Below are 21,571 nucleotides of genomic sequence, written 5' to 3'. Positions count from 1 at the left end.
ATATGAAAACTTATAAATATTTATATTATGTTTTGTATATAATGTTCCTTTATCTGACCACTAAAAGATCTCATAAGATATGTCAACATCAAATATATCTCGAAAAAAATGTATACAATTTTCTTTATCTAAAAGGACAAACACAACTTGAAGAATAAAGAACACTTCAAAATTACACAATTCGTAATAAGGATTTTTAATGACTATTTTCTCAATCCTATATAAAAAGAAGATATCTTGAAGAACAAATATTACAAATCCTAAAAAATTTTAAGTGAAAAACTTTTCAATAAGTTTTGCTCTAACCTATGTAATTCTTTTTATAGAATACTTTAGTGTTCTTTAACAATCTCAAAAAGTAAATGCAATATGTAAGGACATTAATTTTCTTTTAGTTAGCATGTTCTGGCAAAAATAGTTGCCTGTCCAAACTATATTCAGTTTTTAGCCATGGATAAAAAAAATTCTTTATTAGTATTGAAAATCACAATAATAATGAAAATTAAATAAAATAAATGAAAGAAGTATTTAATATTATATATTGATAGTATAAGAGTAAGGGTAGGTCATATAAAATTTAATAGACGGAAATTCTCACAATTTTGAAAATATATTAAATTTAAATTATTTTACTTTTTAAATATCTATGAAAACAAAAATGAGTTCTCAAACACAATTTCTTATTCTCTAGTTCTCAATTAAGAGAATAGAAAAAATAATTTCAAATATGAATCATTATTTTTATATATCAATAATTTCATATCACTCAAAAATTAAAGTCAAAAATCAATTTGCATATATTATCTCCTTCAATCCATTTGAAATATTTTTTAAAATTAAAACTGTTATAAAATTCGAATTTTAAAACAAACAATATTTAAATATTGGACTTCAATATTATATCAAAAGAATTTGAAATTGGAACAAATATCAATTTAAATAGCAAATGCATCATGGAAGTGCTAAACAATCTCATATAAGAGTTGTAATTAACAATCCCATGCATCACTAAAAAAGTAAAGACATACATCACTAAAAAGTGTAGAGAGGGGAAAATTTACTTAGTTTACTGAACATTAATAAGTGCTTTTTCTGTTTAAAAAAAGTGATTTTCCTCTCTTAAAAGCCAAATAAAATCACCCACAATATACATCCATGAAATATCAAGAGAATATTCTTTACACTCCAATATTCTTGTGATTTTATACAATGAAACCTAGCTCCATTTCACCTTCAAAATGAAAAAAAAAAAAGAAAACAATCAGAACCAATTCCTTCAACAGCTTTCATTTTTTTCAAGTTTTTAGGTACCCATTTTTCAATAAATTAAGAAGAGAACAATAGTCTTTTCAACATCAATGACAACATAATTTAGAACATTTTAATTTTGTAATATTAAGATATAGTTTTTCACACACCAAAATTTCACAAGGACACAAACAAGAGATGCAATCTGATTTACCTGAGAATATAGACCATATATAAAGAGAAGTCCAAGGAATATGACTGATAGAATTCTACGAGAGACAAATAAAAAAAATGAATTTTTTTTTCATAAATTAAAATTAATTTATGCTTCTTCAAATTAACTTATATATGAACTAATTTCAAAAAACTAATTTTGCTTTATTTTTTTTCTCTCTTGAAATTGTTTATGAAAAAATGTTTCCAAGCAAACCCTTAAAGTAAAGAAAATAAACACAAAGGAGCATACATACCTCAGGAAGATGGGTAGGAGCATGAGACGATTTAGGGTTAGAATTGTATGGAAGTGATTGTTGTGAATCTTGTGGCTGTTACAACAAAGCCAAAGGAAAATTGAAATCATAAAAACCAAAAAATAACTTCAATATTTTTATTATGAAAAATTGACAATAAAAGTAAAGCAAACAAAATTGATAATCAACTATTGACATAACAAAACAAAACCCTTCTGTAATAAGTAAAATATCAAGTGAAAATTTTCTATTCTACACAAATAGAAATCAATAATGCAACTCAAAAATGGCGGCTTGGAAAAGTTGGAAAAAATTGCACCAAAAATAATACTTATCAAGTGAATTTTACTGTGCATGGATTTTAACAGCTTGAATTCAAATTACAAAAGCATTTCAAAGGAAAGTTTTCAGACAAATTTTTAATGTGAAAACCTATATTTTAGGATGATCAAATATGTTACCAAACTGAAATTACTCTTCAATCTGATGACTTGGGAATAACATCAAACTGAAACCAACATATCATAAATCCTTAGGTATATAAATTCAATTTTACACCACAGAAGACAAGAAAAAAAATTATTGGCTGGACATGGTGTTGGATGTAGCTTCTGCACATGATCAGTTGAAAACAACAAAACAAGGATTTGAAGTCAGTTAAAACAGTTTCCCTTTGTCTTAGAGAATGTTGGTTCACACTTGAAGTCACATAAAAAAGTTAATTTTAAGCTTAACTTAACTATATAAAATCAGTTTTTAAAAATGAAGTTTGTACTTCCTTAGATAGGAATAATATAACAGGTCCAACAAATAACAAACATTCTTAAGATAAATATTTTAAATGTCTTACGTCATCTTAAGAAGTAGACTTTAAATCTAACTAATGTTTTGTTCACTTGAATGGATTTGGGAGAGAGTCATTGACTGAATTTGAGAGGATATGAAAATAAATTTTGTTGTTGTTTATTTGAGTGAATTTGGAGGTAAGTGAGAGTGAATTTGGAAGTAAATTTTTTTAATCTGTCACATCAATCAAATCCTACACTAATTCTCACAAACGTTGCTTCCAAATTCACTCTCACTTACCTCCAAAATCACTCAAATAAACAACAAAAAAATTGATCTTCAAATCCACTCAATCAGTTTTCCCAAATCCATTCAAGTGAACAAAGGGTAAATCTTATAAAACAGATTTATAAAATAAGATTTTCGTTCACATTAAATTTGTCTTATCTTTACATGAGATATAAAAAAAAACTATGAAATTCTCACATTCTCATATAACACCATATTCAGCAAAAAGCTCGTGCATGATAAAGCTTATGGAAACATTACTTTTAAGTCTTTCATGCACAGTTCTGGTTGCCTCACAATGTATATTTGGTCACCAACTGCATTTTCTTTATAGTTTTCTTGATTTCGGTGCCAAGTCCACAGTGCATACGTGGAATTCACAGCCTGCATGCAACATACGATGATAGAATTTTGAAGAAAAGAAAAGATATCATGTAGGTGAGAATCCATGGACTGTATCCATGTCATGAACAGAAAGAAAAATTCAATGAAATACATTATATAACCACATACAAAGAAATTTTTTTCATCCAAAATATACATGGACAGATTTTTTAGTGCTTTTGAATGTTTGTAAGACTATGAAATAAATTAGTATATATATACTTACAGATGTTAGTATATTGTTTAATCATGCTTAGTAATCTTGTTAATTATTAGTATAGATAGATTCATATTCTGTAAATATTCTGTATCTTATCATTACACATCAAAAGTTCTACCAAATTTTGTAATTTTCAATAAAGGAGAGAGAAAGAGTGTGTATTTTAAGACTTTCTATAAGAAGTAAGAGTGTAAAAAGAGTGAGATAATTGCATACCCAGATTTGTTTGTTATTCCACACACACAACACAAACTATAAACTTGAAATCTCTTGTGGGAACTCTCCCATTTTAAGGAACTTAGTGTTGTGGGACTCAGATTATAGAAGATTTAGTTCAATTTTAAGTAATTTTGTAACTTTGAATATTTTTTTTCAATTATCCAAAAAGTTTCATTCTTCTGAGTGCTCGATATATTTTTTATTTTTGTTTAAGTATTTTGTTCTTTGATTTTGTCATCAACGAGATAATGTTGTGATTACTTTTGTTTTTTTCTCTTTAATCTTTTCCCACTTGCGAATTGTTGGAAGAGATTAAAGAAAAAAGAAGCAAGTTTGACCAGTGAATTAGAGACATTAGAGACCCAAAGCTAGAAGTACCATTCATATAGAGAATTCGTCATTTAGCATAAGCCTATCTATGAAAGACTAATTCAATAAACCTAAAAGATACTTCAAAAAGAATTTTGATAAAGGTAAGGAAAATAATCAAATTATAGACTTAAATCAGCTGAACTCAAGCTTCCAAGTTTCAAACAAACAATTTCAAGATTTGAATTTGACTTGTCTATATAAAACATTCAAGTTGGAGCACTACTTTATTCATCACTAGCTTCAAATACTTGACTAGGTTGATTCATTTACACCCAAACGTATGAATCGTTCTAATTGATTCCATGTATAAATGAATGTAACAACCAAATTATTTCCTTATCAAGTTGCACACCACCACTAAACATTGGTGTAAACATCTTGCAATGTTGAAGCAAGCACAAACTAACAAGACAAACATAGCATCCCAAAGCTTGTGATTATATGCACATAAAATCTGTTTGGATAAACTTCTCCACAATACTTCCAAGAGAAGAAAAAAGTGAAATAAACTTCTCCATAAGCTAAAATTAACATATACATAATTAAAAAACTGTCTTATAAAATATTAATCTAAGACAAGTTCTACAAAATAGCATATGCATAAGCTATTTTAATTCATGGAGAAATTCATTCCATTTTTTTCTTATAAGTGTATTGAAAACTTTATCCAAATAGATTCATAGTTCATGAGTAATAGTATTATCCATATTCCAATGAACATTAACCAGAACAAAACAATAGATGAATGAGCTAATTGAACCAGTAATAGAAATCCTTAATAAGTGAAATTTAAGCCAAACTCAACCCTATAAAATCATTTTGTAAAATAAGGTTTCTACCGAGTTATATATTGTAAATTTTCCTTGGCTTTTGTAAATGTGAAACTCCAACATACCTCATCATTCCAAGGCGTATACATTTTGAGCAAGGGACTAGGTATTTATGGATGGTTCGATAACAGATGACACTATAACTTTAATAAACAATAACTTTCATTAGGATAGACTTTTAAATGTTTTTTATACCATCTTTAAGTAATGGATTTTAAGTCTAATTTAATCCTACAAAATCAACTTGTAAGATGAAGTTTGCACTCACTTGTATATTGTAAATTTGTCTTATTATTGTGAAAAGGTTCAGAGTATGAAGGTTTAACCTCAAGTATTCCATGTCCAAAACTGCTTTCTCTAAAAGCACTCCACTCAGGTTGTTTGTTCCAACAAAAGTTTCCTTTGGCAGGACCAGAGGAAAAATTTGATTTGCAAACTCCACCAAATTCTGGTATGTTATCTCCAGGAGAAGGACACTTTCCAGCGTCATCTGCATGATCAACATCTACTTTCTCTATATTTCCACCATCTCCAACAGTTATGTAGATTGGTGCACAAGGATCCAATGTGTAATTATAAACTCTGTTCATCCTCTCATAAGCATGAACCTGCAACATGGACAACATGTGACACTGCTTGTGTGAACAATAGGAAAAACCTACTTGTAAAATACTCTTAATTTCAACACAGTTGCAGATAATTCTATTTCCAAAAATTGTGCAAAATAAGATATTCATTACATATTTTGCCAAAAAAAGTCCTAGACTAACTAATTAAATTAACAAGTGAAAAGAGCAACATCCATGAATTTATCTCCATAAAAGCTCTAGGTTTAGAATTTCAGGCAGGCTTAGAATGCATTTTTTCACATTTCCTAATCCTATAATATATGAACAACATAACTCCATCATAAGAAAAAAATCTATGTAAAACTGCAGAAGAGAGATCTTGGATATTTTCAAACTAATGTTCTAAAGCACAAAAATTTAACTCACATGACCATTGAAAACAATGTCAACCCTGTATTGATAAAGAATCTCTTCCATTTCCAATCTCATACACTCAAATTCTTGATAGTGTGAAGCATAACTGTTATACCATGGAGGATGCATTGCAGCTACTAACCAAGGGGTCACACTACGGTCTATGTTTTGCAGGTCTTGCTTCAGCCAAGAAAATTGTGCACCTGAATTGAAATACTTCAAGTTGAGTTGAAGCATCTAAAATTATGTGCATTCAGTGGTTAATTTACACAAGGTATGCATTAGTTATCATTTACCAGAACTATTGTAATCAACATATGCTCCTAACATGATAAAGTGTATGCCCCCAGCATCAAAAGAGTAGTAGAAGTTACTTTTAGAGCCACTTTCTTCTGCAGGAACTGCAAATCGTGTCAAGTATGATTTGAATGTGATCCCACCAGCTTGAGGTTCAATCTCATGATTCCCTTCAATAACCATCATAGGAACTTCTGAGGTCAAAGGTTCCATAAACCTGATGTTTCAGAAACCAAATTGCTTTTCAACTATTTGTATCAGAGATTCTAATGTTTCACCTCTTCCCCTTCCACCCTCAATATGTTTTTCTAACAAGCATATATGCATAGCACAAATAATGCAGCAAATTCACAAGCCTAACAAACTACCAAATGAAAGAATATGCAGAATAATATCAAAGCAGAAGAAACATTTTGAAAAAACCTTGTCCCTAATCTGATATTTTCAGCTTGCCTTGATAAATTGGGTTATCCAAGTCTCATTTTAACAATTGGGAAGTATAAATGTGATGGGTATTTCAAGGGAGATTCATGAGGAAGACCCCCAACAACAATATGACGAGTCAAATTCACATAAGAGATTAACTTACCTTCAACTCAAAACCTTTAAGACAATGAATTTATGAGTTTTTTTTTATAAGGTGTTTAACTTTTTCATTTTTATTCAATATGAAACTTAGACTCACATAAATTCCTGACAAAATGCCTATTTATCCCATGTCCATATAGAGAAAAATAGATTTTTTTTCAAGTTATCTTTTAACACACAATAAGATTAGTCTGCTTCAGCTAAGTCTTGATTACATAATTTGTCATAGAACTGAGAAGTTGAGGTAGTTTACCTTCCCCACCCATCCCATCGAGGTTGATACGTTTCTCTAATAGGAGCATCTGGAAATGCACATGAATAACATGAAACTCCCTTTCCACCAGTTGTCAGATACTGATTTGCATATGTTAAATCTCCAACCATTAGAATCATCGAGGGATCATTATGAATTAGATGATCAATAGTTGATGTAGAATTTCTTGTAAGGCCCAGATCTCCAACAACTGCTATTCTAGCTGGATAATTATTTGGACTAGGTTTTGGAAAAGTCTCAAAAAAACGCTCTTCGCTCATGGCTGGAATAGAACTATCCCCACATTTGTAATAATATCTTGTTCCAGGTTCAAGACCTACATCAAGAAAGAAGTATCTCTGAACTTTCTCCAAACTGTTAACAAATTACTGTCATTGCACTTATTCACTTGGTTTATATCTTGTAGTTTGTATCTTAAAAAATTTACAGAAAATAAGTCACATTCTTTTAAAGGATTTTTATCACAAGAACAATCGTTCAAAAATGTAAGTTCTTTTATCCAACAATTGTGTCACAAGACAAACATCAAACTTTGAAAAGTATTGCTTTTAAGAACCTAAGACAATTAACAATAACAACAATAGGTCTTTCAAGGAGAGACTCACTAGAGACAAACAACACCAATGAGACATGAGTCAAATCTATATAAGAAACTAACATCACCTCTAACTCAAAACCTTAAAATAATAAGTTTTTGAGTCTTACTTTCTTATATATTATTCAAAATTTTTATTTTTATTCAACGTGAGACTTAAACTCACTTATATTTCGAACACAGCTATCCTCCATTTGAGCAGAAATGCAAATAAAAAGAAACTCAATCATACCTTCAAGTTTCACATGATGAATGATACCAGAGGTGTAATTCCATAGGCCTTCAAAGGGATACAACTGACTGTAAACAAAAGAATCACCTTTCCCAACACTTGTGTACTTGCCACTCTCTTTTCCATACCACACTTCACTTCCAATAGATGCAGGATCTACTGGGGTCACATTGAGGCCAATCTGTGCATCCCCTTATCCGAAACCAAACAACACAAACAAGTAACAACAACTTGATGCTTTAGAACACAACACTATTAACATTCAAAAAATAATTTATTTTCTGCCCACTTTCAATTTAAAGAATGTTACACTGTCGGCAAATCATAAATCATCCTTCTTATGACAGTAGAATGGTCTATTTCGTTCTCAAAGTGTACGACAGATTCAATATAATCCTGTAATTCAAATAAATTAAGAAAAAAAGCCCATCAAAGTAGCTATCGTCCCTATATATTATCATCAAAGTGCAATTTAATTCTTACTTGGAGATGCTAAATTGCATTTTAATGATAACATGTGATGAATGTGAAGAAAAAAAACTACCTTAAAAGACATTTTTTTGTGAGGATCAAATTCGCTATCAAGCTTTTGAGATCAGATGCCAAATAAAACCCCTTTGAACTATCATGGACTAATTATTCTTAAAAATGACAGCTTTTTTGGAAACTCTGAGGAGAGGAGGTAAAGTACCAGTAACCCAAGAAACCCACATAGAAGTTGGTGAAGAAATTGCAAGGGCAATCTGTTCAGGGAAATTCAAAGTGACATTCTTTCTGAGCCTTGGATGAGTCATGGGCAGGTCATCACTGCCCCGTCGCAGTGATGGGTCGAACCGGCGGGTCACAGGCTCAAATGGGCCATCCAAAGTGGTGGGAATGTGACTCTCAGTGACTGCCATGACGGTGATGAAGTCGCTGCTCATCATCACCAAAACCACGGCCAGCATGCATAAGGTGGTGCAGATTTTCATTTCTGGCATAAAATGAAGGAATGGCTGAACTCTTTTTCTGTATATGATGATGTATTGTTAAGAGTAACTAAACAAAGCATTAACAAGGTTGATCACTGTGGTGTAACTGTAAAAGACATAATTTGAAGTAAAGTAGTTAACGCAACTAATGTGCCATACGTTGTCGCTTAGGTGGCACATTCTTATCAGCATCTCCGTTAATGTTCGAATATGCTGCTTCTTCTATGTTTTCGATCCATCCAAATTATTACTAAAAAAAACCTTGGAAAATAACACCTACTTTACATTTTATTTCATATCCTTCAAAACAAAATAACACCAACTTAACATTTTATTTTGATAAAAATATGGAAACTTTGTACTTTTTTTAATATAGATAAATAATTTAAATAGAAAGATAACTAAATTTAAATAAATAATTTAAAAAGATAAAATGATGAAATATTTATTATAATTTAAAAAATAATTAAATTTAAAATTATTGATTATTTAAAAGGTAAAAATGTAATATCTCATTTAATAAATTAATACCACTAAAATGTGCATCACAAAATCAATAATTCAATATAATCCAATATCTAGAGGAAAATTTATTATAGTTAGCTTAAGGATAACCATAATTATTAAATATGTTAGAGTTATTATATTATTAGTCAATTTGTTAAAATTATTTAATTAATTAAATTATAACTAAAGACATATATGTAATGAAAGATGAAAGATTTATTATGTAAAAATTATAAACATTATTTTGATTTGTTGGAGGTTAAATTATAAATATTAAAATTTAAAAAAGAATAATCATTATGGTTCCTTATGTATGCAGACATAATTATTCTTGTTTTTTTCTTCTTTAACTTTATTGTTTTCTTTTTAGTGACGATTGTTGGTTATTTGTAACACGTTGTTCCCCACTAATTAAGTCACTTTAAACATCTTTCATATTTTTTTTTTATCTTTTTCTTTTGTTCACCATTTTTAGTGACCATTGTAACTTGGTGAGGGTTAAAAAAATTATGAAAGAAAAGATACCAAGACTTACATATTTATTTGTTTGTTATATGTATTGAATCGCATAACTAATATAAATGGTAAGTTCAAGTATCGTTTTTTCAATAGATTTGTGTTGAATTAGCTAACTGTGATTATTTACTAATTTGGCTAGAAATATGAACATCAATGGATTCTTAACAAACAAAACATATAAATTTCATGTTTATAATTTATGAAATAAATTCAAGTATAGATTCATTGGGATTGAATTTCATGTTCTTCACTCTCTAAAACTCTCTACGCAATATATTTCTCACATAATCAAGCATTAACATCAAAAGCATACAAGCCTATAATCCCTTAGATGACAAATTCTAAATCTTCATGCAAAAACAATAATCCCTTAGTCGTTTCAGACACAAGTTTTGCATTAAATATTATGTTTATCATGACCAAAAGTTTCAATTTATGTCTAGAATCAAATTACCTTGGTTATTCTACCTATGTCTTTCCAATAATTACAACCACTCAAATAGCATAAATTCCCATCATATGTGTGAATAACAAGAATAAAACACAAGATTCAACAAAGATAATGCATTACATAGAGAAATTTACACAGAGTTTCGATACATTACTTCCAACTCCAATAAAATGGAGTTTTAGCTATTCTTATACATCTAGGAAACAAGATGGAGTTGAAGTAATGGAATGGATGGTGGAAAAAGTTATTGCGCCCTGGAAGCACCTAGACCCAAGGTTGTGAGCTTTGGCAACGTTCCTACTCTCCAAAAACTACTTCTAAATTCGTTCTCGACTCATTTAATGTGTCTAAAATAAGTCAACTCGCTTGAGCGAGTCACAATTCCCTAAGCAAGTTAGAAAAACTCGCTCGCTTGAGCTAGCCACACCACTCGCTTGGGTGAGTGGATTAGTTTAAGAGGATTGAACGAGTTGATTGTTGGCTTGGCGAATAATGCACGCAGAGACAATTTATTCTTCTACAATCTTCATTTTCCTTCAAAATAAACACCCAAAGACAGTTATACTAATCTAGGAACAAATAAATACAATTTGTACATCTTTCCATGAGAATTAACAAAAACACATGAAAAAGAGATAGAAATAAGTGTGAATATTAGATAAATATTACACTTATCAGGACTCACTCTACACCAACTATCACTCTTAATACTCTTCTCCTTAAGAAATCGTAATAAAAGAAAATTTCACCAACATCTCATCCTTCTCCAACCCTTCTTCTTAATTTCTAAAAAAAGAAATAAAATTATTTTATCGATGCTAATTAGCTTTCGGTGAGACTCATCACCATTTCAATCCTCACCAGTATCCATCATCCCAACCAATTTAGGGACCTCTTCAATAAAAATCATCATGTGTTAATAGTGGTCACCCTTCGAATCCTTCGACGTCGAAGCTCACATTTCTACATCCATTCGTTGTTGTTAAACACTGGCTGAATTGAGCATTTTCAATTTTGCCCTTGAGTCGTCGAACATCTCTACTTTCGACGAACTTTGTGTTATAAAATAAAGTGTTAATAATAAAGTATATTTCAAAAACTAACAAGCAAGTAGTCGTAGATTTTAAAACCCATTTTCTTGATGTTGTCATTCATGGAAGATACACATTTTCCTTCTCCTAATTTTGAAGATTTTGAAAATCCTAATCATGTTTATAAATTAAGAAAGCTCTATGTGGTTTCAAACGAGCCCTAAGATCATGGTATGAAAGGTTAAGTGATTTCTTCATCGAAAAGGCTTCAGAAGAGATAAAGTTGTTATACTCTTTTCATTAGAAGTTCCTACAAACATGTCTTAATTGTTCAAGTTTATGTTGATGATATTATTTTTGCATAAACTAACAAAGCTCTTTGTCAAGAATTTTCTAGCCTAATGTTGGGGAGATTGAAATGTCTATGATGGGAACTAACCTTCTTTTTAGGATTACAAATAAAACAAGTAAATGGTGGAACTTTCATTTATCAATCAAAATATTGTAATGAAGTTTTAAAGAAATTTAAAATTGATACTTCAAAGGAAGTTGCAACTCCTATGACATGATATTTAGATAAGGATCAATTTGATAAACAAGTGGATCAAACTATGTACAAAGGTATGATTGGTCCACTATTGTACCTTACTACTAATAGACAGATATAATGCAAAAATGTATGTGTATGTGCTAGGTTTTAATCAAATCCTTAGAAATCTCTCACAATTGTAAAAATAATCCTAAAGAACAATATGTTTCTTCTTTAGGTTGTTCCATTTGATATCCATCACATTCTACCATAAAATCACATTCCTGTATAGATGCAACTGATATGATGATATCACGTTCAACATCATGCATTTTGACACACTCTTCCACTTACCATATAACAACATGAAACGTCGTTTAAGTTTATCAACAATGGTATGCACTCTATTTTTAAGTTTAAACAATCTCAAACACATTCCATGTCAGAGTATAACTTCTATAGGAATGTCAAAGTCTTATGGAACAACAAAAGGAAAAAACCTATTTTTTCTGCCACACTATCTAAAAAATTGTAAGTCAGCTTTATACTTGAATGTACACAAACTTACTTTTCTAAAAGGGAAGTGATGGAAGATCTTTTTAGTTAATCTAGTGCATCTTCCTAGGTACCTCTTTCTTTATTTGCTAATGTTTTTGCCATTGTAACAATGGCAATTGGCAACCACATTCATTTTAAACCTCTTTTGTTATATGAAGAATATCAAGCTTGGTTGAAATATTTCTACCAACCATATCGTGGAAAAGGTCTCACCTTTTATCTGGGGACAAAATAGAATTTTTGAAATTCTTTTGACTTCCCATCTTATACAAAACATCTTCATTTTTTTTATGTAAACAAAATTTTACAATTCTTGTGATGTTCATTGGAAGGAATCTAAATAGACTCAAAATCAAAATCTATCCAAACATCATTAAGAATTATTAATATATTTTTAATACCTTTCAATCATTCATGTAGTTCAGATGCTCTTTCTTGAACAGTCTCCTTATCAAATCTCAAGCGTCAATCATTTGATCTTGAATTTTTACATAAATCAAAATTTTGGAACCATTACCATTACAACTTCATCCAATAGCTTACATAAATCTAGAATTTTGATAACTTTTTTCGTAAGTGTTGTCTCGTTCACTCCACATGTTCCAGACATACCTAATATTTTGAAATCTTCATCTTTCAAGTTCTTCATGATCTCTATAATAATTTTAATTTTCTACTTGGAAAACTTTTGATAGCATTTAAGAAGGTAGATCCAAGTCTTGGTGTTGGTAGAGTGTAAGATGTGATGTCAAACTTCTCTTCATTTAATCTTGTAACATTCATTATCAATATTTTTGCCCTTTTGCTTAATGAATAACTTTATACCAAATTTAGAGATCATATATTGAGACACATTATTTTCTACATTGAATTTTTCTACTTCATTTATGATTCTTTCCACTTTCCAGAGTCAATCTTGTATAATAGGTATGATTTGACGTTCATTTCTTCAATCTTCATCAACCAAACCTTGCATTCGTTGTCTTTTACCTTTCAATGTTCTAAGTTCACTTTTAACATCTTTTATACTTTTCTTAGTAAACTAGATTACCAAGTTGATTTCCAATTGGTGCAACTAGGGATTCTCCAAGTTTTGTTCTTGTTTCTATGGCTAATGCTATAAGACACTGCATTTTTGCTTTCCAAATGATTGTATTTTCTAGTTTAATAGTAGTATAGTATTGTTTCCGGTATTTGCTCTTCTAGTCCTTCTTTTCTCTCCACCGTCCATAGGTATATCTGTCAAAGGTTCTCCGATGCTTAAGTCAGTTGACTATCCCTACAAGAGTTCAATGCAATAGTAATAAATGCGAACATCTACCTCTTACCTTTGACCTATATTTATAATTTTTGGCATGAATTTGAAATTAGTAAAGCTTTAATCACGGCTCAGTCTCAACCCAATACCTCTAATTACTATTTACCTTAATCTTTGTAGGAAAATTTGATTATGGACCATGGTCGAACGCCAATACTCGACGCCATCCAATCTTGTCAATTGTTTTTACGATGTTCAATCACTTCTCTTGATTTTCTACAACCCTAGATTGTCCGGCTTGCCTTGTATGGGGAAAATGTATGGTCGTACGGGCCATATCGTACAAGTATTAAACTAGAAAATAGATTAATATTAAAGGTGTAACTAATCTTTAGTTGGAATGTGATTTTATGTTTTGTGTTTGGTTTTGCTGAAATTGGTTATTTTTCCTTGAAAGTTAAGGAGAAGATGGTTAATTTGTTTCGCAATTTATTTTACGATAAATTTTAATAGATGTGTGTATAATGTGGGTCTAGGAATTTTTACAAGACAACCAATTTTATGATGTTATACGTATTAATATTAGAGATAAAAAAAATTTAAAATATGTACAATTTGTGGAATTTAGCTTTTTTACACAATTTTGCTAGTCTTTTCTTATTATATATATATATATATATATATATATATATATATATATATATATATATATATATATATATATATATATATATATATATATTAAATTTAATATTATTTAACATAAAACAAGTGTAGATAAATTATGGATTCTCAACCTAGTTTAAGATGTCAAAATTTATAATTATGGATACATGTTAAAGTTTTATATATAAAAAGTTATAAAAAATGACAATAATTCATTTCCTTATTTATTTAATTTGATAAAACTCTAAGGTATTTCTCCCTCAGCATTAAAAATAAATAGTTCAATAAAAAATTACCAGAGTATTTTTTGTGTCAACAAAATTTGTTACATATAAATAAATCATATTTAATGATATTTGGTTATAAGAAATAATGGATTTTGGGAATAATTAAATAAAAAAATAGACATAAAAATTGTTAAAAATCTTATATTTTTTCAAATATAGTTTTTTTATTCGTATATAGACAAAGTTATACTATAAAAACTTATTTCATTATCATTAGTGTTGACCTTATTAAGGGAACCGTGCTCCTTATTTATGGGAAGGGAAAAGAAGAAGACTTTCACTAGTGCAGCGAAGGGCTTTTACCGCGGTTCATTTTCACTATACGTCGCGGTTCTTGAACCGCGGCATATTCAGCCGCGGTAGTAAGTCAGACACTTTATACCGCGGTTCGAACCGCGGTATATAGGCTGCGGAATATGCCGCGGTTGTCTAGGGAACCGCTGCCTAAACCCTAAAAAAAATTTAAAAAAAAAATTAAAAAATGCACTATATGCCGCGGTTCAACCGCGGCATATAGGCCGACGAATATGCCGCGGTTAGTGTCAAAACCGCGGCCATATGTCTCGTTTGTAAAAAAAAAAAACGAAGCACTATATGCCGCGGTTGTGGTTAGAACCGCGGCATATTTCCCTGCAGTTTTTTAAAATTGCAGGTCTGTTTTTGTGATATCCATTACCACAAAAACAGACCTGCATATAAAAACATTTACAGAAATTCAATTTCAACATAACAAACACATGTTCAAATGTATTTCAACATCAAATAAAGTAGAGAGTCTAAGAAAATTCTATCTAATCAAATGCATTGTTTAAATCTAAATCTAAGAGCTATTGTATAATCTAACTATATACTTCGCAGCAGCGTTCCTAATGAATAGTAGTGACTTCTCAGGAACTGGTGTAGTAGTCTTGAATCTCTGCAAAAGACAATTCATTTTAATTAGTGTATATGAATTCAACATTTGTTAAAAAATCAAAATTTGTTAAAGTTAAATATTACCGTTTCCCAGCTTCTTGTGATGTGAGAACGAACAATATGGGTCATCCAATACATTACATAGTATCCACACTCATATGACCCATTTTGTCTGTTACACTACAATATATCATCACAGTTGATAATAGTTAGTGAATAACATTTGTTATAAAACAATTATAACAAAGTCAGACTTTAGCATATGTCAAACCTTGAGAGAAATCCAAGCAATCTTTCTACTCTTAGCAATTGATCTCCCGTCCAACTTAGAAAACCATCACATATAAGATGTTCTCTAATTTGAGTTGCGTTCAACTTTCTCCCATTCAAACAGTTCACACAAGGACATCTAAACTTCACTTCATCATCAGTTCTCCCCTCATTACGTTGCGCAAATTGTATAAATTCCTCTACACCTCTCTCGTACTCAGCACTAATACGTGGTAAATTAATCCAATTTCGATCCATATTCCTAAATATTACATAAATAATATTTTAAGGTTTATAAATAATACAAGAACTACAACACACATTACCAAAACTATAGCAAAAACCATACCATACATTACCAAAACTATAACAATTTCATGCATTATCAAAATTAAAGCAAAAATTATACCATACATTACCAAAACTATAGAAACTTCATACATTACCAAAACTAATGAAGAAATAACGTTAAGAATGCAAAAGGACATAAATACCTGGAAGAGGAACGACGGCGGTGAGGGTGAAAAACGCAACGAAATCACGATTTTGATCGGCTAAAACTCGTTTTTATCGTCAAAAATGAATAATGACCGAACAATTCTGAGTTTAAACGGTGAAAAACGCGAAATCTGAGGTGATGGGTGGTTCGGAGGAGAAGAAACGCGAAAGAAAACAGAGAACGCGCGAGGAAGACGACACTGTTCCAAGTTTTAATTTTTAACTCTGAACGGGGGAATCTACCGCGGTTCACTACTTAACCGCGGTATAAAAGGGGAATATGTCGCGGTTTCACGTCCAACCGCGGCATATACTAATTTAAAAAATTATCAGAAATGGCATTTTTGAAATTATTTTCAAACTATATGCCGCGGTTTAGCGGGCAACCGCGGCATATACCTCGAAATATTTCAAATAAACATTAAATTAATTTCAGATAGGAGAATATGCCGCGGTTGCTCGTAGAACCGCGGCATATACCCCTGAAACGTGTTCAACACAACTGTCTCCCCAACTGCCTTTCAGAGAATTTCAGAAGTTACAGGGGGTATATGCCGCGGTTCTCTGGGGAACCGCGGCATATACCCCCTGTAACTTCTGAAATTCTCTGACCCAGTCAGCACCTGCAATAAATTGGCTGGGTATATGCCGCGGTTGTGCAGAGAACCGCGGCATATACTCTGTTATTTAATTTTTTATTCATACGTGGCGTCAAAGGCAATGGTTGACTGGGGTATATGCCGCGGTTCCCAGTAGAACCGCGGCATATATGTTCGTTTTATTTACAAAACTGCCACCGCGCACCATTATGCTGCGGTTTTCGTTGAACCGTGGCATAATGTGCGCTGTAAAAACCCGATTTTTTACTAGTGTTTCAAAGACTTTGAATATATAACTAGTGTTTGGGGAAAGAAAAGTCAAACAAGTTAGAAGATAAGGTGAGTTCTTTTACCATTTAGGGTTCGGATTTTAGTTTAGTGTGCATGCTTAATAAAACTATTATATTTGTAGACTAAAATTCTTATATCTCTTGAAGTTGTTTTATAACATTTATTATTTTAGTAAACAGCATAAATAAGGTTATAAATTGAAGAAAATTATATATATATATTGGATATATATAAAATAACCATAGTTTTGAAGCAAAACTAAAATTGTTAATATTCATTCATTCCATTTTAATATGCAGTTTTAATATTTTAATTTCCCGAGTTCATTGTTTAATAGGTTTGACAACCATATTGAATTGATTTTATCGAACTATTTGGTTTGATATTGTTTTTTAGTAATAAAGAAAAAGAACAAAGAAAAAAAATATGGAAACTAAAGAAAGATGACGTTGCTATTATTGAAAGGCAGACCATGTATATATGATAAGAAATGTTTAAAAGAATCACCTCTTCAACTGTGGTTCTCTTGGTAGTCCTTATATGATTGTTCAAGAGTCTCCGCTGCAGGTTCGTGAGTCATTTTTGGCACTAACCGGTAGTCTTATTATAAGCTTCCGCGGAGGGAGGGGAAGAGCAAGTAAGAAGGGACGACGCACCAGTGCTGCCGGTAGTCTTATAAGCTTCCGACGCCCTAAGCTCTTCTGAGACATTGTTGAACTCTTCCGCCGCCTTTGAGAAATTCTTGGAAACAATGTGGTACGTGCCCATTACCGCGTGGAAATTCGCTTTTGCAATATAGTAAGTTCTTAAATCGTCCTGAGATGTTGCGGATGCATAGTAATCTCTCACGGCAGTCAGATAGCTTTGTTTAGGACCTTTTATTGAAGAAACGACGGATGGCTGGATGTCGGATTAAAGAAAATTAATCATCTTCAAGTATCAACAGAGGATGCTAAAATAAATTAATCATACCTTCATAGCATCTGCCATGCCATCCAACAATTCATCCCATGCCGAACATACAATTCTCTTCACTTCGGTTTTAAGATTGTTTAGATCCGATTTATACTGCAGCAACTTAGCAAGAAGCACGTTTCCGTTTGGCTGCAAACTTCTGGCCTCGAGTTCCATTTTTCGAACCTACAGATTCATTAAATAAACCGTATCAGAACCAGAGTATAGAGAAAATAAAGACAACTTTCTATTGCAGAAGAAAAAGAAGTACCAAAGCTTCAGCTTCATCAATTCCAGTCTTTATTTCAGAAACTTTTTGTTTCTTTTGCTCTGAAAATAAACAGAAGGTGGAAAAATTATAATGAAATGTGTATTGCTCCAAAATAATCATAAGACTCAACACTACATCCTGATAAAAACTTTCAATAGTTTGACATTCCTATAGTCATTACTCAAGAATTAAGATAATCTTCTATAAATATGTTAAGATCCATAAGAATTTATGTTTATAGAGTAAAAAACTGTTGGCATGCCAAATGTGTACAAGAATTCACTTTATTCTATGATGCATACTTTAGAATGCACTCCACGCACCCATTCAACTGACAAAAAGTGCAAAAAAAAATGCAGCAACAAACATAGAAGGGAGAAAAACAAGTTCTGAAATAGTACAGTAGAACGAAACAGAAATGATAGGGGACTTTACATAGCCATTTTTAACCTTTATAACCAAATGTCCAAAATCAACAGAATGCAGTGTCGGCTCCAAAACACAGCTTATATCATCAAGAAATGCATAAATTGCAGTTGCAGTTGTCTCTCCAAAATTTATGAGATATTTCTAAAATGACATACAGAAGACACAAATAAAAGAGTGTCCCTAGTCATGACCAAAGGAAAACAATAGTAGCAGTGACATCCTGGAAACCGTTGAGAGGAGAAATTTTCTGGACAGAATTTCAACCACCAGGAGAGAGCTACACAACGGGTCCAAAGGAGCTATACAAACCAATAAGTGAAACGATCCTAATTCATGATATGTGCCATTATCCAAATTCAATCAACTGAATTCAGTAATAAAGGAGTTTAGATCATTTTTTTTAAAGAAAAAAGATCTTGTGAACTTTTAGATTATATTCTAAAATAGAAAGAAAAACCTATAAACAAAATAAGCAAATGAACTTGACAAATTAACTGTACACACAACAATAATTTAAATGATCCTAATTCATGCTAAATGTTATTATCTAAATTAAAGCAATGTAACAAAATTCTACAATAAAGGAGTTTCAATCATATCTTATTAAGAAATGCAAAACTAAGAACTCAAACTTTTGGACTATATCCTACAAAAGAAAGAAATACCAGTACACAAAAATACCCCGAAAAACCAAGCAAATTAACTAAACTTATACATTATAAAATCAAAAACAATAACACAAGACGGCTGGAAATTTAAAAAAAAAAAAAAAAAAAAAGAAGAATCGAGTTAGAATTTTCCAGTACCTCCATTAAGAGCACCAGCAGCAGTGCACTTTTTCGTTAGATTCGCCAAGAGTTCGCAGTATTGGCGTTCGTATCCCTCGAACACGTTGCTCATCGTCCACGACCTTCTTCACTCGCTGCATCAATTCACGATCAAGAAAACGAAAAGTTATAAAACTAAGAGAACGTGGAAACGAAATTAGAGAAACGAAATCGGAACCCAGGGATCAAGAATCCGGCACCGAAACCCTGTTCGAACGCGGAAATGTAAGAAAATCGACGATATTCAGCTTGTGCAGAAAAATAAACGTCACACCAACAAATAATCCATGCAATTAACCCGCGGTGATTTCATTAAACCCGCTTTTAAATAGTTAGTTACAAATAGAACCGTGAACTAACTAAAAAATAAAAACTACAAATAAAATATTAACTGATGCAAAAAAAAAAACTATTTAATTTATTAATCAATATTATACCTAAATAATGAAAAGTTAAAATTAACAATTAATATCTTATTATTTATATAAAAATCAAACTAATATGATTGTATTCAAAATAATAAAATAAAATTCAAACAAAATTACTAATAAATCTCTTAGACTTACGTTTATGTAACAATTCCTTCATAAACTTAAATATTTTCCTTTCCTTTTTTATCATTGCACTCTAACTTTTGATATGCACCATCCCACACCAAGCTAATATTTTTCAACCAGATTCTTCATTTTCTTCACAATCGACTCTTTCATTTTCATTGCATTGACCGACTTCCTAATTTGTCGACTTCATTTTCATTATAGTCGTCATCCTCTTGACTTTGTCCGTCTTGTCTTTAAGATTTGTTAATTTATTATTTGCTCGGGTTATCTTCTCAATAACCTTGTTGTCAATGGCTACTTTACTATGATGGTGGTTCTCACACTAAAATTCTTCACTTTTTTTTAAAGCATCCAATCTAGCTTTCTTAGACACATTGTATCTCTTAATTTTTTTTCTGAGTTCTCCACTTTTGCACTCTCTACCAAGCTTTGTAGGCTATCCAAGGATCCCAGCAATTTGGTTGGGCTTGACTCACTCAGGCTTCCTTCATATTGCTCTGAGCTGTGTAGAGGCACCACCAAGCTAATCGGGTTGTCCTCAAGTTCATGTTGAGAGAAACCTTAAAGTTTTAATATGTATTTGTAATGAATTTGTGATAGTAGATGTATATTGAAGTTTAGTTATCATTTTAATTGAACCATATCTAATTTCTCTGTCTGTTTTCTTTTCCAATCTTTCTTATTTATCTGTCTAATTGTTTTTGCGATGTTCTTATCGTTTTGTACTGATTATGTTGTTAGACCGTTGGTGGGTTTTGGGATTGGAAAAATAAAACAAAAATTGGAAAACAAAAATAGAAATCAAAAGCTAAATCAAGAGATACAAAAAAAATCAATCCAAAATTCCAATAATCAAACAATCAGAAAATCATAGTTTTCTAAAGATTAAATCCAAATTTAAACAATTAATCATTCAATTAATCAATGAAACCTATTTACATAAATTAAATATCAATATCATTTAATCCAACTTATATTCATTTGTCAAAATAAAATTTAATCGATTTTTAATTTGAATTCTAATTTAGAAATGCAAATTAATATCACAAAGAACAAAACTAAAATTTGGAGAGAGAAAAACAAACTCAAATCATTTGCAGCAAATATGCCTCAACTTTTAAAAATTGTTGAAAATAGCATAGGAATTCAATGCAATAGGAATTACCAAAAAAGGGAATATGTCTAAAATAAAGTTATCACCGAAATAATGAGCAAAAATTAGATGAGTCAAAAATATGAAATTAAAGCATTTATGAGTAATGAACCCAATTCATTATTAATAAAAAAAATAACTAAAAATTGAAAATAAGGCAAATGAAATGTCCAATAAATATATAATAAACTATAAATGTGTATACAAAATATGTGGTATTAAGATACTAAGGAGAAACTCA

General features: G+C 30.9%; 2 protein-coding genes across 4 annotated transcripts; both read right to left on the bottom strand.

Annotated features, from left to right (window-relative positions):
- Positions 1-1,018: 1,018 nt before the first annotated feature.
- On the bottom strand, positions 1,019-8,852 carry LOC148192826 (purple acid phosphatase 23-like). The gene is made up of 9 exons (XM_088098169.1): positions 8,478-8,852; positions 7,787-7,978; positions 6,939-7,275; positions 6,097-6,314; positions 5,813-6,003; positions 5,144-5,425; positions 3,054-3,176; positions 1,719-1,793; positions 1,019-1,231 (listed from the first exon to the last, which is right to left on the bottom strand). The coding sequence occupies exons 1-9, from the start codon at positions 8,764-8,766 to the stop codon at positions 1,217-1,219; spliced, it is 1,722 nt and encodes a 573-aa protein (XP_087954295.1). The 5' UTR covers positions 8,767-8,852; the 3' UTR covers positions 1,019-1,216.
- A 6,479-nt stretch (positions 8,853-15,331) lies between these two features.
- Positions 15,332-19,935, bottom strand: LOC148192825 (vesicle transport v-SNARE 13-like). Of its 3 annotated transcripts, XR_015782252.1 has the most exons (7): positions 19,597-19,902; positions 18,362-18,420; positions 18,109-18,276; positions 17,644-18,036; positions 15,750-16,010; positions 15,563-15,658; positions 15,332-15,479 (listed from the first exon to the last, which is right to left on the bottom strand). XR_015782252.1 is itself a non-coding variant. In XM_088099120.1 (5 exons), the coding sequence occupies exons 2-5, from the start codon at positions 19,688-19,690 to the stop codon at positions 17,725-17,727; spliced, it is 633 nt and encodes a 210-aa protein (XP_087955246.1). In that variant the 5' UTR covers positions 19,691-19,712; positions 19,818-19,935; the 3' UTR covers positions 17,564-17,724. The 3 variants fall into 3 exon arrangements, 2 of the variants coding, with proteins under 2 accessions (XP_087955246.1, XP_087955245.1); XM_088099120.1 differs by lacking the exons at positions 15,332-15,479; positions 15,563-15,658; positions 15,750-16,010 and having other exon boundaries at positions 17,564-18,036; positions 19,597-19,712; positions 19,818-19,935; XM_088099119.1 differs by lacking the exons at positions 15,332-15,479; positions 15,563-15,658; positions 15,750-16,010 and having other exon boundaries at positions 17,564-18,036.
- Positions 19,936-21,571: the final 1,636 nt, after the last annotated feature.

Source organism: Vigna umbellata, chromosome 9 (assembly GCF_029865625.1).
Source record: "Vigna umbellata cultivar VRB3 chromosome 9, Vumbellata_1.0, whole genome shotgun sequence".
Taxonomy (NCBI): domain Eukaryota; kingdom Viridiplantae; phylum Streptophyta; class Magnoliopsida; order Fabales; family Fabaceae; genus Vigna; species Vigna umbellata.
The sequence above is the reverse complement of the archived record's forward strand: the minus strand, read 5'-3'. Positions and strand labels throughout refer to the sequence as shown.